Source organism: Dasypus novemcinctus, chromosome 12, assembly GCF_030445035.2.
Source record: "Dasypus novemcinctus isolate mDasNov1 chromosome 12, mDasNov1.1.hap2, whole genome shotgun sequence".
NCBI lineage: Eukaryota > Metazoa > Chordata > Mammalia > Cingulata > Dasypodidae > Dasypus > Dasypus novemcinctus.
The window spans coordinates 17,290,457-17,308,022 of NC_080684.1; the positions used below are offsets into that span (position 1 = coordinate 17,290,457).

General features: G+C 38.4%; 1 protein-coding gene across 1 annotated transcript; it reads left to right on the plus strand.

Moving 5' to 3' along the window:
- Nucleotides 1–16,152: 16,152 nt before the first annotated feature.
- Nucleotides 16,153–17,082, plus strand: LOC101415338 (olfactory receptor 8S1-like). Its single transcript, XM_004484422.1, has one exon. The coding sequence runs from the start codon at nt 16,153–16,155 to the stop codon at nt 17,080–17,082; it is 930 nt and encodes a 309-aa protein (XP_004484479.1).
- Nucleotides 17,083–17,566: the final 484 nt, after the last annotated feature.

The following is a 17,566-nucleotide window of genomic DNA, read 5'->3' on the forward strand; positions in this document are numbered from 1 at the left end:
CCAAGAATATAAAGGACCTATATTCAGAAAATCACAAAACATTGCTATAAAAACCAATGAAGACATTTTCATGGATTGGAGACAGAATATCCTTAAGACGGTAATTCTACTTATAGTGATTTACAGATTGTATGCAATCCCAATAAAATTTCAACAGCTCCCCCCTTTTTTTACAGAAATGGAAAAGTCAATTATCAAATATATTTTGAGGGATAAAGAGGTCCAAATAACCAAAAGAAATGTCTTAAAAAATAAGAACAAAGTTGGAGGACTCTCACTTCCTGATTTTAAAGCATATTACTCTTCTACAGTGGTAAAAAATAGCATGGCACTGGCATAAAGATAGATATATTGATCAATAGAACTGAATCAAAACTTTAGAAATAGGCCTTCACATCTACAGTCAAGTGATTTTTGAAAAGGCTATCAAACCCACCCAGCTAGGTGAGAACAGTCTATTCAACAAAGAGTTTATCTAGTTTAAGTTATCAAAACAGGGCCATGACTCACCTATGGGGTGCAAATCTGATCAAGAGAGCCTGGACATGAGAGACTCCAAAAAGATTTTTAGTTATTGCAATTTCACAACATTCAAATCTGGCTCCACTGGCCAAACTCATGGAAGAGAAACCATTCTTTGCCCTCTGCTGCACCCTCCCTCCTTCTAGTGAGGAAGATGTCCATTTTCTTCTCAGTTGGCTGAAGTGAGCCATAGGTTTCACCCAAGCTGCTTGCCCTTAGGGTGGGGGATGAGTGCCATTCCTGGCCATTGGGCTAGGAAGTCATGTTTTCCCTTGGCCTCTTCATCTGTCATCTGTCTGTCATTCTTCTTAGGACTTAGGCATAGCACTCTCCTGGTTTCAGACCCATAAGCAGCTCTGTCAGACAGCTTTTTGCCCTTCCTCCATTAATTTTGTAAGACAGTTGAGCCCTGCTGTCCTACTCCAACAACATCTTCCTGGAACTCTGAATTTTTATATTTTTAATACAATAAAAGGATTCGCAATAAAGCTTTTAAAAAATATGTAAAAATAAATATACAATTTATTTTAGCACTCTCAATGCTAGAAGCATCTGCATTTTGATTATTTTTATGGTCATTCTCCCAGTGCCCAGAAGAGTGCCAGACACATGGCAAACATATGGCCACTAGATGTCGAATTAAAGAATTTATTCAATAACTTTTTTGATACTTATTGAAAAAAAGTTATACTGTGCTCACAGGACAATTCCAGTAGTAGTCCTTCTTCTGCCATTCTCTGACAGTTATTTAAAATTGAAATACTCTGTTGAGAAGTTGAAAGGACTCACCTACGAAAATAATCTAGGTGTGAAGTTTTCATGGTAGAAAGTGTTTAATTACTGAAATAATTTATTTAATAACTTTAGATCTATTCAAGTATTCCATTTTTTTAATCCTATCAGGTGAATTGTATTTTTAGGAAGTTGTTCATTTCATCTACGTATACAATTTTATGACATCAAGTTCCTGACAGTATTTCATTATTAACTTTTTCTATCACTCCATATTTTTAATTAATACTCTTACATTTATAGTTTATTAAAACACTATTTCTTTTCACCTTTAATTTTTCTTTTTCAAATTTTTTAATATGACAAATGAATGACAAATTAAAGAGATCAATAAATATCATTATCCATCTATCAAGTGCAATCAATAATAATAAAACAAGGCAAAGCATTGCATCATTTTAAAGTCTGTGCCTCCATGTATGATTTACCAAATTCCTATACTAATTGTGTGTTCTCTGCTGGCTCATATAGTAAGTCTTTTCTCTAAAAGAAGGTTTTTGCTTTGCAGTGGGTCTTCTTATTGTGTATTATCATCTATTTACCATTTGAATTCTCATTTCTTTTTAGAGTAGTTCAAGCATTTGTATATTTTGCTAGAGTGCATAAAATTGCTTTGTAATGTAGATATATGCAGTAAGATGAAGACTGTTAACTTCACGACTTTTCTTTCATTTCTTCTAACTGAAGGCTTTAATATAATTAGGATATAATTTTCACCAGTAGAGCACATTTACATGAAATTATAAATCATCAATCACAATTGAAGAGTGATTGAAAATGTAAATGTTTATTTATAATTTGATAAATACAGCTCTCACAAAATTTCCCCATTTTCTACTCCCATTGATTTTTTTTCTTTCTTTTTAATTTTATTTTTAAACTTTTTTTGTCTTCATTTATTTTTTTAAAGTTACATTAAAAAAATGAAGTCCCCATATACCCCCCACCCTCCTCACCCCACTCCTCCCCCCATAACAACAACCTCCTCCATTATCATGAGACATTCATTGCATTTGGTGAATACATTTCTGAGCACCACTGCACCTCATGATCAATGGTCCACCTCATAGCCCACACTCTCCCACAGTCCACCCAGTGGACCATGGGAGGACATACAATGTCCGGTAACTGTCCCTGCAGCACCACCCAGGACAACTCCAAGTCCCGAAAATTCCACCACATCACATCTCTTCCTCCCACTCCCTACCCCCAGCAGCCACCATGGCCACTAGCTCCACACCAAGGCCACATTTTCTTTGAGTACTAATCACAATAGTTCATGAATAGAATATCAGTAAGTCCAGTCTAATCCATACTCTATTCCTCCATCCTGCGGACCTTAGAATTGTTGTGTTCTCTCCACAACTATATCAAGAGGGGACTTAGATTCCACATGGATGCTGGATGCAATTCTGCTGCTTTCAGTTGTAGGCACTCTTGGCTCCCTGGTGTGGTGATTGACCTTCTTCATCTCCATGTTAGCTGAGTGGGGTAAGTCCAATAAACCAGAGTGTAGGAGTTGCAAGTCTGTTGAGGCTCAGGGCCTGGCTATCACATGGTCAGTTCAGAGATTCAGGTTCCCTGTGTATACACTAAACACCAGCACCAACTACAGCTCCGGTAAAAGTAACAGGAGGGGCTTGTGGACAAAGGTTACATGTGAGTACAGCTTCATCACACAGAAACACAAACTCCAAAGTAGAGCCAACTGACATGGCACTGAACTCCATCTGTCATGACCATAGAAACTGTGGGTCTCTGTAGCCCTCAGAAGAACTAATACCTGGGGTTGTATCTACTTTATCTGTCTCTGGGACTCTGCTAAGGTGTGCATAAGGGCAACCCTTCTGATAGCCTCCTGGCTCTTTTTGGAGACTCATAGCCACACAAACTCATTTGTCCTTTCCATGTCCTCCTTTTATTCAGGACAAAAAGCATTTTTAACTCCTGATATTACATGTAGACTGAGATATTCTGCTGGTCTGAGCTGACCCTTTTATTCAAGGTCATTTTTTAGTTACATCATCAGCTTGTACTTGAACACCCATTTCTTGAACAAAGGTGCTTGGATTATATAAAAACACAAGAACCAAATTAATTCTGTATATTTGAAATGCACTGAAAACATAATGCTATGTTTATAGATTCCTGTAACAACCACAATCAGGATAAAGGACTTTTTAATCTTCTCAAAGAAATCCTCTTGTAATTCCCTTTTATTAAACTCTTTTTGTCTCTGACCCCTGAAAACCACTGAGTATTGTATGTCACTGTAATTTAGTAATGGGGAATAGTTATATAAGTAGGATTGTAAAATATGAGATGGGCTCTTTCACTAAGAATGGTGACCAAAATGGTACACAGATTGTTGTACTTATCAAAAGAGCAAAAGATAAAACTGAAAACTATAGTTGACCCTCTCTGTGATCCAAAACTTCTTAAAAAATGAAGCCAAATATATTGCCAAATTCAATTAATAGGAAAATGAGATGGTAGTGATAGGTTTAAACATAAGAAATGAAATGCATAATTTAGAAAAACTAAAATAAAGTTTAAAATTGGGTTTTAAAAATGAGAAATATTAAAAAAGTTTTTTTGACGTTTTGATTTCATTACTGTAATAACTGTTGTCCCAAGGCAGTGAGGCTGGACAACCACCACACCAAGGCAGTGAGAGAATCTACAGCTGCAAGCATGAGAGTCCCCTACATCAGCCATGTGGGACTGAAGCCCCCTCTCAAGAGGTGGAGTGGGCATCACCATCCTAGAGTCCTCAGGGCTGGGGAATAAACTATGGACTAGAGCGGACTTACTGGTATTCTACTACAGACTCATTGTGATTCTAGCAATGGAAGCAATTATATCATTGATGTGGAGACAGTGACCATTGGAATTGCTGAAGGCAGGGAGAGGGAAAAAGAGGTGTAAAATGAGGACATTTTCAAGACTTGGAGTTGTCATGAATGAAATTGCAGGGACAGATGCAGTACATTATATATCTTGCCATAACCCACCAATGGACAGGGAGAGAGTATAAACTACCATGTAAACTATAATCCATGCTGTGTAGCAGTGATCCAAAATGTGTTCATCAAATGCAATGAATGTACCACACTCATGAAAGAAGTTGTCGATATGGGAAAAATAAGGCTGTGGGGAGTGGGGCAAAGGAGAATTCCCTATATTTTTTAATGGAACATTTTCTGTGACCTATGTATCTTTTAAAAATAAATTCAAGATATATTTTTAAAAACCCCAAAAAACTGAAAACTATAAAGTTGAAAAATTGATGGGACAAAACTGTGACTTTTATTATGCAAAGATTCTTAGAAAAGACAAAAATGGAAGAACCAGAAACAAAAGCATATTTAGAAATAACCAAAATTACAAATTTCTGCTCTTCAATAACACTATTAATAAAATGAAAATGCAAGCCACTGCCTGAAAGAAAATATCACAGAATAAAAAATGATAAAATACCTACCAGAATATATGAAGGACCCTTACAACTCAATAATAACATGGAAGGCAAACCAATAAGAAGGGAAGATGTTTTCACTGGATCCTTTACCAAGGAAGAAATACACACAAGACAGCACATGAAAGGTGTTCAACATCAGTAGCAGTTAGGGAAATGCAAATTATATCACAATGAGGTATCATTATACGCTTATTAAACAAACTAAAATTTAATAATATTGCCAAATAATATTGGCAAGGATGTAGAGCAATAAGAATTCTTTTACATTTTGCAAAATAGCACTGCCATTACAAGAAACAGTTTGGTATTTGGCTTGATTATACTATTCCGTTGTTTGGCCAAGAAAGCTCCTGCCTGATTCTTACTGTGAGGATATTTCATGGATTGAAATCATTAGTCAGGTGATTGCATCTATGAATGTCTACATGTACAAATATCATAGGAGATTGCCTTCAGCAATGAGAGAAGTCTCATCCAATCAGTTGAAGATGTAAAAGGGAGGACAGATGATTACAGCGGTCTGAAAGAAGAATTTTCATCTCTACTTCAGCCAGCCAGCTTCTCCTAGGGAATTCATCAATGCCTTCATTGGACTTGCCAGCTTGAGCCTGCCCTGCAGAATTCAGATTTCTCAATCCCCATGGTCTAATGGGCCAAATCCTATAATAAATCTGAAAACATTTACACACACACACACACACATATATGTATATGCATATATAAAATCTCCTGTCAGTTCACTATCATGGAGGACCCTGAGTAATATCTGGTGAGGTTAAAATTATACTTATCACATGACAAAAAAATACTGTCCCTTCTACAATTTAGGGGGTCAGAACAGAACCACCAACTCCAACACTTCATTCCATGTAGGCTGAAATTACCTGCCGTTGCCCAGGAGGCTGAGGAAATACCAGCAACCTCCTATTCTATTGTATGGTGGGGGTGAATCCACAGCACCCAACAGTTCATTCCCTGTAGGATGAGAGTATGTGCTGTTGTCTAGAGAGGCTCCAATTCTACTGGGGATGGGGTGCATCCACAAGTCCAAACCCAATCAAAAGTGACTGTCATTTCCCAGAAAGGCTGAGAAAACTCATCTCCCCTTCTACATTACTTGTTGTAAGGAAGGGTGCTATAGGTGTCTGAATATTCAGTCTGTGTGTGTAAATTCACCTGCAGTTACCCAGAGAGGCAGAGGGAACATCTCTCCCCTCTTGTCCTGTTGGGGGGTGAGGATGGAGATAAAGGTGCCTGAGTATCAAATTTGTGTGGGCTGAGAGCTCCTGCAGTTACCCAGAGAGGCTGATGCATTGTCCTGCCAGCTTCATTCCTGCCAGAAGTGGGGCTGGTGCTTAGGTAAGGGCGGCAGTATGAATTGGGTGGAAAGAAGCCAGTCATGGGAAGTGGACTTGGCTCAATGGATAGAGCATCCACCTACCACATGGGACCTGTGGTTCAAACCCCAGGCCTCCTTGACCCGTGTGGAGCTGGCCCATGTGCAGTGCTGATGCACACAAGGAGTGCCGTGCCACGCAGGGGTGTCCCTTGCATAGGGGAGCCCCACGTGTAAGGAGTGTGCTCCGTAAGGAGAGCTGCCCAGTGCCAAAGAAGGTCCAGCCTGCCCAGGAGTGGCACTGCACACACGGAGAACTGATGCAGCAAGATGGTGTAAGAAAATGAGACACAGATTCCTGGTCCACTGACAAGAATAGAAGCGGACACAGAAGAACATACAGCGAATGGACACAGAGAGCAGACAAGTGGGGTGGGGGGGGAAGGGAAGAGAAATAAAAAATAAATAAATCTTAAAAAAAAAAAAAAGAAGCCAGTCCCTACCCTCACTGTGATTTTCAAACAATCCTGCTTCCCCTTGTGCTGGGGGCACGCTCAGAATGGTGGCTCCCAGCCTCGTTCCCTTTTGGAAAGGATCAAACTTTAGCTGTTCTTAGGGTTAAACTTCAGTCAGCTGAATCAGTAACTGAAGTCAGTGTCCAACAGTCTCTTCTCCCATTTTTGGGAAATGGAGCCTCTGCAGCATGTGGTGCTCTATTCATGAGTCTTTTCTTCAGATGGGCTATCTCCTCCTTCCATTCATACAAGGATGTTGCAGGGATGCTCTTCTAGTCTCCTGGAGCCCCCAAACAGGTGCTTAGAGAGATATGGGTGATTACGAACTGTCTTGTAGGATGGACTGACTCTTGGAGTGCCTTACTCTGCTGCCATCTGGCCCCTCCCCTGAAACACTACTGATTTTTTTGTATTAGTCTTTTATCCTGCCAGTTTGCTGCATGTCTATTAATTCTAGTAACTTTGCTGTGAATTTTTCAGAATTTTCTAAATACAGTATCACAGTTTTCTGAACATAGGTTCTTTATGACCTTGGTTAAGTTTATTCCTAAAGGTTATTCCTAAATATTTGATTGTTTTAGTTGCTATTTTATTTTATTTTTTTTTTAAAGATTTATTTTCATTTATTTAATTCCCCTCCCCTCCCCCGGTTGTCTGTTTTCTGTGTCTTTTTGCTGCGTCTTGTTTCTTTGTCCGCTTCTGTTGTCGTCAGCGGCACGGGAAGTGTGGGCGGTGCCATTCCTCCTTTGCGCTGGGCGGCTCTCCTTATGGGTGCACTCCTTGCGCGTGGGGCTCCCCTACAGGGGGCACCCCTGTGTAGCAGGGCACTCGTTGCGCGCATCAGCACTGCGCATGGGCCAGCTCCACACGGGTCAAGGAGGCCCGGGGCTTGAACCGCGGACCTCCCATGTGGTAGACCGACGCCCTAACCACTGGGCCAAAGTCGGTTTCCCTTAGTTGCTATTTTAAATGGAACTTTTCTTCTGATTTCCATCTCAGATTGCACATCAAGAGTGTATAGAAATGTTATTGATTATTGTGTAATAATCTTCTATCCCACCACTTTGCTGAACTCGTCTATTAGTTCTAGTAGCTTTCTAGTGGATTTTTTCAGGAAATCCTAGATATTGGATCATATCATCAGTGAACAGCGGAAGTTTTACTTCTTCCTTTCCTATTTGTTGCCTTTTATTTCTTTATCTAGCCTAATTGATCTAAGTAGAACATCTAGCACAATATTGAATAACAATGGTGACAGTGGGGGTCCTTCCTTGTTCCTGATCTCATGAGGAAAGTTTTCAGTTGTTCAACTTTGAGTACAGTGTTAGCTGTAGGTTTATCATACATTCACTTTACCATATTGAGAAAGCTTCCTTTTATTCCTATCCTTTGGAGTGCTTTTATGAAGAAAGGGTGCTGTGTTTAGTCAAATATCTTTTCTGCATCAATTGATGGGATCATGTGTTTTTCCTTCTTCAATTTATCAATGTGGTTTATGATACTAATTGATTTTCTTGTGTTGAGCCACACTTGCATACCTGGGATAAAACCTACTAGATCATGTTGCTTTTGGAATCTATTTGCAAGTAATTTGTTGAGGAATTATGCATCTATAGTCATTACAGATATTGGTCTGTAATTTTCCTTTTTGCTGGATCTTTATTTGATTTTGGCATTAGGTTAATATTGGCTTCATAGAATGAATCTGGTAGCTTTCTTTCCTGTTCAATTTGTTGGAAGAGCTTGAGCAAGATTGCTGTTATATTGTCCTGGAAAGATAGGTAAAATTCATCTGTGAAGTCAACTGGTCCAGTGCTTCTCATCTGTGGAATGTTTTTGATGTCTCTTTCAATCTCTTCCCTTCTGATTGGTTGGTTGTTGTGGTCTTCTGTTTTTCTATGGTCAGTGTAGCTGGTTTGTGTGTTTCTAGGAATTTGCCCTTCTTTTCAATATTGTGTAGGTTTTTGGCATATTTTGTTCACAGTATCCTCTTATGTTCTCTTTTCTGTTTGTAGGGTCAGTGATAATGTTCCCCATTCACCATCTCTGATTTTATATATTTGCATTCTCTCTTTTTTCTTTGTCAATCTAGCAAAGGGTATGTTGGTTTTGATGATGTTCTGAAAGAGCCAACTTTTGGTTTTGAAGATTCTCTTTCTTTTTTTTTGGTCCTAGTTTCATTTTTAGTGCTCTGATCTTTATAATTTCTTTCTGTGGTTGGTTTGGTTTTGGTTTGCTGTTCTTTTTCCAGTTCCTCAAGACATGAAGTTAGATCTTCAATTTAGCTCTTTCTTCTTTTTTAATGTAAGCATTGAGGGCTATACATTTCCCTCTCAGTATTGCCTCTGCAGGGTTCCATAGGTTTTGATATGTCATGTTCTCAGTTTCATTCTTCTCAACATATTTGCTGAATTCTCTTTAAATTTCTTCTTTGACCCATTGATTGTTTGAGTGTGTTGTTTAATTTCCATATTTAAGAATATTCCCTTTTTCTGTATATTATTGATTTCCAGCTTTATTCTGCAATGATCAGAGAAAGTGTTTTGAATAAATTCAATATTTTTAATTTATGGAGATTTATGTTGTGATGCTACATATGGTCTATCTTAGAGAAGGATCCATGAGCCCTGGAAAAGAAAGTATATCCTGCTGTTTTGGGGTGCAATGCTCTATAAATGCCTATTATAGTAGTCAGCCCAAGGGGTGCTGATGCAAAATACCAGAAATTGGTTGGTTTTTATAAAGGGTATTTGTTTAGGATAGGAGCTTGCAGATACCAGGCCATAAAGCATAAGTTATTTCCCTTATCAAAATCTATTTCCACATATTGGAGCAAGATGTCTGCCAACATCTGTGAGGGTTCAGTCTTCCTGTGTTCCTTCCTTCCTCGGCCTTGCTTCTCTTTCCTTTGTGTGCTTACTTCCTGAGGCTCCAGCTTAAGCCTTCAGCATCAAACTCCAACATCAAAAATCCTCAACTCTGTCCTTTGCCATTTATCTGTGAGCCCGCACCCACCAAGGGGCGGGCACTCAATACCCTAATGACATGGCCCAATCAAAGTCTTAATCATAACTTAATCACACTTGGTTACAGACCAGATTACAAACATAATCCAATATCTACTTTTGGAATTCATAACCATATCAAACTGCTGTACCTGTTAAGTTCATTTCATTTATCATATTATTCAAATTGCCTGTTTATTTATTTATCCTCTGTCAAGCTGTTCTACCCAAAACTGGGAATGCTGTTTGAGGTCTCTAACTGTTAATATAGAGAAGAGTATTTCTCCCTTCAGTTGTACCAGTCGGTTCACTTTGCATCTTGGGCACTCAGGTTAGTTGCATAAATATTTAGTATAGTTACTTCTTTTTGCTGAATTACCCCCTTTTTTATATGTAATGACCTTCTTCATCTCTTATAAATGTTTGCATTTGAAAACTCTTTGTCCAATATTACTATTGCTACTCCAGCTCCATTTTGGTTGTTCTGTGCATAGGATACCTATTTCCAACCTCTCACTTTAAACCTGGTTGTGCCCTTATATCTGTGGTAGGTCTCTTGTAGAAAACACATAGAAGGCTTTTTTTTTTTTTTTTCACTCCCTCAGTCTATGTCTTTTGATTGGTGAGTTCAACCCATTAACATTTAATGTTATTACTATAAATGCATTGCTTAGTTCATCCATTTCATCCTTTGGCTTTCTATTGTCATATCATTCTATAGTTTGTCTTCTTACCCTTTAGTTTACCTTTCCTAATAATCTTCATTTCTAAACTCTTTTCCAAATCTCTCTTCCTTGTTTTTTCCTTTCAGGCTACAGTATTCCCTTTAATATGCCTTGTAATTTTGATCTTTTGGTAACATATTCTATAAGTTTTTGTTTGTGAAGACTTTGAACTCACCCTCATTTTTGAAGGACAGCTTTGCTGGATTCAAAATTCTTGGCTGGTAAATTTACACATTCATAACTTTAAATACATTATGCCACTTTTTGTTTCAGCTTCCTTGTGTCTCTGTCCCTTATCTCCTGGAAGCTGTGTAGCACTCTCCTGGTCTGCTGACCCCCAAGCAGGTCCCTCAGACAGGTTTTGACTCTTTTTCATTGTTTTTGTGAAAGTATTAAGCTCTGCATGATAGTTGGATAACATCTCCCCACAATCCTCTCGATTTTTTATTTAAAATTTTTTTTATTTAATTGCCTTTTTTAAGATACATAGAACATGAAAAATATTACATTAAAAAATAGAAGAGGTTCCCATATACCAGACTCCCCACACCACTCTTTCCACATCAACAACCTCTTTCATCATTGTGGCACATTCATTGCATTTGGTGAATACATTATGGAGCACTGTTGCACCATATGGAATATAGATTACATTGTAGTTTATGCTCTCACCCAGTACATTCAATGGGTTATGGCCGGATATATAATGCCCAACATCTGTCCCTGCAATATAATTTAGGACAACTCCAAGTCCCAAAAATGGCCCCACATCACACCTCTTCTTCCCTCTCCCTGCCCTCAGCAACTCCCATGGTCACTCTCTTCATATCAGTGATACAGTTTCTTCAATTGCTAGAGTCAGTATAGTTCTATAATAGAATACCAGTAAGTTCACTCTAATCCATATTTTATTTCTCCTTCCTGGGGACTCTGGGATAACGATGTCCACTTCACCTCTAAATCAAGAGGGGCTTAGATCCCACATGGTTGATGGATGTGATTCTCCTGCTTACAGTTGTAGACATTCTTGTTTCTCTGGTGTGGTTGTTGACCATCTTCACCTCCCTGTTAGCAGACCTGGGTAAGTCCAACAAACCACAGAGTAAGAGTTCCAACTCTGGTGAGGCTGAGGACCCTGTTGGCACATGGCCAGTCCAGAGATTGAAGTCTCCTGAGTGTACACCAACCCCAGTGTCTACTACAGGTTCAGTAAAAGTGACAGAAGAGACATGTGTAGAAAGGTCACATCTGAGTCCAACTCCATCACACTCAGAAACACAAATTCCAAAGTTGGGCCCACTGAAAAGGTACTGAACTCTAGAGCCATCTGCCATGACCATAGAATCTGTGTGTCTCCATAGCCCTCAGGAGCACCAGTACCTGGCATTGTATGTACTTTGGCTTTCTCTTGGATCCTGCTGAGATGTGCATATGCACAACCACTCTGATAACCTCCCAAATCTTTTTTGAAGACTCTTAGCCATATAAACTCATTTGTTTTTGACCATTATCCTCCTTTTATTCAAGGTGTTTTTCTAGTTGCATCTCCAGCTTATGATTGGCAGTAATCCCTCGGCACCAGGGAGGCTCATTCCTGAGAGTCATGTCCCATGCTGTAATGCATTGACATGCTGAGTTGGCTTAGAGAGTGGCCACAGTTGAGCAACATGGAGGCTCTCAAGAAGTAACTCTTAGGCACCCAGCATCTCTAGGCCTAGTTGAAATTTCATATGCTCATGCTCATAATCAAAGTCATCAGTATCAAAGGCTCATCATTGGACCATCCTTCTTCACTGGTCTTTGCCCTTACACTTGGGTATTGCTGTTCCATTGGGGAATGTGATAGAGCTCTCCTGGCTAGGAACTCAGCACTCCCTCTGTTGTCATGTGCAAGTGTATCTGCTATGAAAGTACCCAACAAATATCCAAATATTTTTATATACCCTATATACGTGCCCTGGAGAACTCCTTCCCAACCATGTATCTCCCATCAAGAACACTCCACACCAGTGTCCTCCCCTGCCACAGGTGAACCCTCTGTGTCCAAAACTTCTCCAAATATGAAGCCTAATATATTTCCAAATTCAGTTAACAGGAAAATGAAATTGTAATGATAGGTTTAAAGATTTGAAATAGAATACAAATGAATTTAGAAACACTAAAATAAAGTAAAAAAAATTGGGATATAAAAAATGAAAGATATCATAAAACTTTGTTTCTGATGTTTTGCCTTTCATCACTGAAATAGGTGTTGCCTTGTATGTACAGTGGCATGGCAGTTTCTTTCATTCCTTCCTCAGTGTCTACTTTTTATTTTAATTTTTAATTTTGTCCTCAAAATTTTTAGATTACTGTAAAGTCACCTATACAATATAGGGGACTCCCATATATCCAACACCAAACCCTTTACCCCCTTACCCAGCAATGATTTTTTTACATGTTCATATTATATTTGCTGGAGCATAATGTGCAGATATTGAAACAGAGCTACCAAATATGGTTCCGTTTTGGCTCACATTATGGTTTATATTTTACACTGTATACTTTTCTAAGTTTTTAGTTACATTATGGTTTACATTTTAGCATACAGACTTTTATACATGTTTGGTGAAATTCAACATGTCATATATCCATCATTGCATGATCTTGTGGAACACTTCCATTGCCCTCCATTTACCCTGCTTCAATCTATTCTATTCCTCTCTCCCCTTCCCCTCATGGCCCACAGTGACAACTAAGCTTTGGGCTATAAATTTCCCTCTCAGCATTTCTTGCATTGCATCCCATAGGTTTTGATATTATGTGTTCTCATTTTCATTTGTCTTATTTGTAACTATAGACCGTGTTTAATAGCAATGCTTCAGTTGTAACAAATGAGCCACACTAATGAAAGATGTTCATGGGGGAAGTTTGGGTGGGTGAGGGGGTGGGGAATATTGGAATCCCCTATATTTTCAAGGTAATATTTATGTCACCTAAAGCTCCTTTAAAAATAAAGAAAACAACAACAACAAACAAAAAAGGCAAGGAAATCATTAATGGTGGAGAAACCTGATTCAAGTGTGCCTGGACATGAGAGACTCCAAAAAGCTTTTTTACTTCTTGCAGATTCCCATCCTGCCAGCAGATGGTGCTCTTCAGTGAACCTTTCAATGGAGGTGTCTCAGCCTCCACTCATTGGTGATTCTGGCCTGGCCAGAAAGGAGAGATTTAAAATGGGTTCCACTGGCCAAAATCACAAAAGAGAAACCACTCTGTCCTATGCTACTCCCACTCTTCTCCCATGGAGGAAGATGTCTTATCCCCTCTCAGTTGGCTGAAGTGAGCTACAGTTTTTACCTAAGCTGTTTGCCTGTAGAGTGAGGGATGGATGGCGTGGCTGTAAGTGGGAACTAGTACTCATGGTTTTCAATTTGGCTTCTTCTTCTCTCTGTCCCTCTTCCTCCTGCACATATGTGTAGCACTCTCAAAGCAGCTCCCTGAGACAGCGTTTTGCCTTTTCTCTGTTTTTGTTTTTTGAAAGATAGTTGAGCCATGGCACCTTATTCCAACACCATCTACCCATAAGTATGAAATTTTATTTTAATTAATACAATAAAATGATATGCAATAAAAATTTTGAAATAGATATATAATTTATTTTTAGCACTCTCAATGCTCTGAAATAGCTCTATTTTGATTCCTTTTATGACCATCTTCCAGTGCCCAGCAGAGTACCAGCTATGTGGTGAAAGCACAACCACTACTTGTTGAAAGAAATAAATTTTTCAAGAATGTTCATTAAAATGTGAATAGTTATTGAAAAAAAAAGTTATACTGGGCTCACAGAAGAAGTTCAGTAATAGTACTTCTTCTGCTATTCTCTGAGAGAGGTATTTAAGATTGAAATACACTGTTAAAAATTTGAAAGGACTCACTTAGAAAAACAGTCTTAGGTGTGATATTTTTATGACAGACAGGTGTTTATTACTGAAATAATTTCTTTAATAATTTTATGTCTATACAGGTATTCCATGTTTTTAAAATCATATCAGGTGAATTACATTTTTTTGGAAATTGCTCATTTCCTCTAAGTTTACAATTTTATGACATCAAATTCCTGATAGTAGTCCATTATTAACATTTTCTCTTTCTCCATATCTATAATTAATGCCCCTGTACATTCATAGTTTATTCAAAACACTATTTCTTTGCATTTTCAATATTTCTTTTTTAATGTTTTCAGTATTAGAACTTAGTACAATTAGAGAGCTAAATAAACATAGTGACATCTAGCAAATGCGGTCAATTATAATATAACAAGATAACACATTAAATCATTTTTAGATCTGTGCCTCCAGGTGTGATTTACCAAACCCTGGGCAAATGGTGTGTTATCTGCTGGCTCATATTGTAAGACTTTCTAAAAGTGAAGCATGTCTTTGCTTTGTAATGGGTCTTCTTATTGTTTATAATCATCTGTTTACCTTTCACTCACATTACTTTTTAGAATAAAGCATTTAAGATTTTTGGTAGAGTTCATACAATTGCTGTGTTATGCAGATATGCATAGTGCAATGAAGCTTGTTAACTTCATAACTTTGCTTTCACAACTTCTAATAGAAAGTTTAAACATGATTATGGTAAAATTTTTAGCAGTAGAACATATTTATAAGATGTTATAGATTATGGGAGATGAATATGGTGTGGTTCAAAAATTGTAAATGTTTATATACAATTTCATAAATGCAGCTCTCATATGATTTTTTTAAGGATTAAAAACAAATGTGTTCAGTAGTGCCAAAACCTTATTTGGCATTCAATAAAAAATTTTCTTCTTCTATAGCATATACAGTGAGTTCATAAAAATTAGGTAGATATAAGAAAAGTGTCATTAAAATGAGGGTCAAAATATGAAAATGATTTGATTAGAAAGAAAAGGCATACCAGACAGAATAGAAAAAAAAGAATATTGATGCTCAAGGGTAAGTACAATAGTCTGGCCTCAACATTGACAATTTCTAGGACATAATGTGTGGACAACCTTACAGACCCATAGGTATCAGTTGATAGAGAACGTTCATTGAAAAACCTCACTGGAAGATACTCTTTGATAGAATTTGTCTTCTCTTCGAATCCTACACAGTGGAGCAATATTATGACTCTTAGAATTGGCAATTTAGACAGTTGTATTACCTCAAATTCTTGATATTTCTTCTGAAAAATAGGCTTACTATGCTCGTCCATTATTTCTTCAATTCCAACATCTAACATATTAACTTAAGGATACGCAGACATACGTGTGCACACTTGCCCATGGCTACATATTTCAGTTTTGTCCAAGACTGCACATTGGCAATGAAGTGAAAGTGCCATGTATGAACCTAAATTAAATGAAGTACAAAGTATCTTAGTAGTATACACATTAGAAAGGATGTGAAAGAGAATAAAAGACCAAGAAAGAAGAAAGACCTATTTTGGAACATCCACTCTAAGAATTCCACTAATATCTACAATGCATAGAGAATATTGCTAAGCATAGGTTGTGTTACCAAAAAAAAAGTGTAATGAATTAGATCGAAGATCAGTCATTAATTAATGTATTTGCAGAGTTGACACAGTGTAAAGGATTGAAACTGCTGATCAACCCAGGAAGAAATATACAAAAGAAATATAGAGGGAGATGTGAAATGAAATATAAATGAGTTGGGATGAGACCCCCATCCTCTGATAAATGAATATGGTCATGAGATTTCAGGTTTCCTTATATATTGTTTCTAGATAAAATCCTCTCTAAATGGCCTTGGAGAATCACAGCACCATCAATGAGTTCATCCTCCTGGGTCTGTCTGCTGACCCACACGTCCAGACTCTGCTCTTTGTGCTGTTTTTGCATATTTATCTCCTGACCATGACTGAGAACCTGATGCTGCTGCTGGTGACCAGGGCAGATTTTCACCTCCACACACCCATGTACTTCTTCCTGAGTCACCTCTCTTTCCAGGATATTTGTTTTTCTTCTGTCACAGTGCTAAAGCTGCTGGAGAATCTGTTGTCTCAGAAGAAAACCATCTCTGTGAAGGGCTGCCTGGCTCAAGTCTTCTTTTTGTTTGTGCATGGATCCACTGAAGCCTGCCTGCTGGCAGCTATGGCCTATGACCGCTTTGCTGCCATCTGCCATCCTCTGCTCTATGGACAGGTGATGAACAGCCTGCTCTGTCAGGGGCTGGCTTGGGGATCCTGTGGTCTGAGCCTTTTGACTGCCTTCTTCAACATCCTTCCAGCTTTGTACTTGGACTTTTGTGGGGATTATATCATCCCCCACTACAGCTGTGATTTGCCCTCTCTCTTTGCTCTTGCCTGCTCTGATCTCTCCCCCAGTTTTATTGTCATGCTTTTTTCTGCCTTCCTCAATGGATTTGGAAGCTGTCTGATGATCTTTTACTCATATGCTCATATTGTCTCCACCGTCCTGGGCATCAGCTCCTCCTCAGGTAGAAGCAAGGCCTTCTCCACCTGCTCCTCCCACCTTACAGTAGTGCTGCTGTTTTATGGCTCAGCTTTCCTGTGCTATCTCATGCCCACCTCAGGTTCCACATTGGAGTTGATCTTCTCTGTACAGTACAGTGTGGTTACTCCCTTAGTGAATCCCCTCATCTACAGTCTGAAGAACAATAAGGTGAAAACAGCTGTGAAAAGGACCTTGAGAAAATATCTTCAATTTTAGCCAGTTAAACACAGACAGTTGTGGATTACTTGTTTATTACAGCAAGATATCTGATGTGTTGACAGTAAGATAATTTCCTGACTGCTCTTCATTTTGGATGCAGAAAAGCAATTTAACAATTCAGAAATCTAGTAGGGTGACATGGGGAAGGATAGCTCAGTTTTATTTTGTCATAGATGCAGAACAAAGGATCAAGTAACCATGTAATTCAAATATTTTCCTTGCAGAGTCTTTTGGCTGCATTAATAATCTTCTTTCTATCTTTTCTGAGTTTGTCATGGAGAAGACTGAACCACATGACCTGGAATCACAAGTTCCCAAACCAGCAGAGAATGGAACGTAGAATAAGGCAGTTGGTCTTGTACAAGCCTGGGGAGGATGAGAAGTTTGGAAAGAATGGAACTGCAATAGTAGTAACTGAGAGATTTGGATTTCGAGAGTTATTGGCCTGCCATTGGGGGAGCTACAAGAGAACATAGGACAG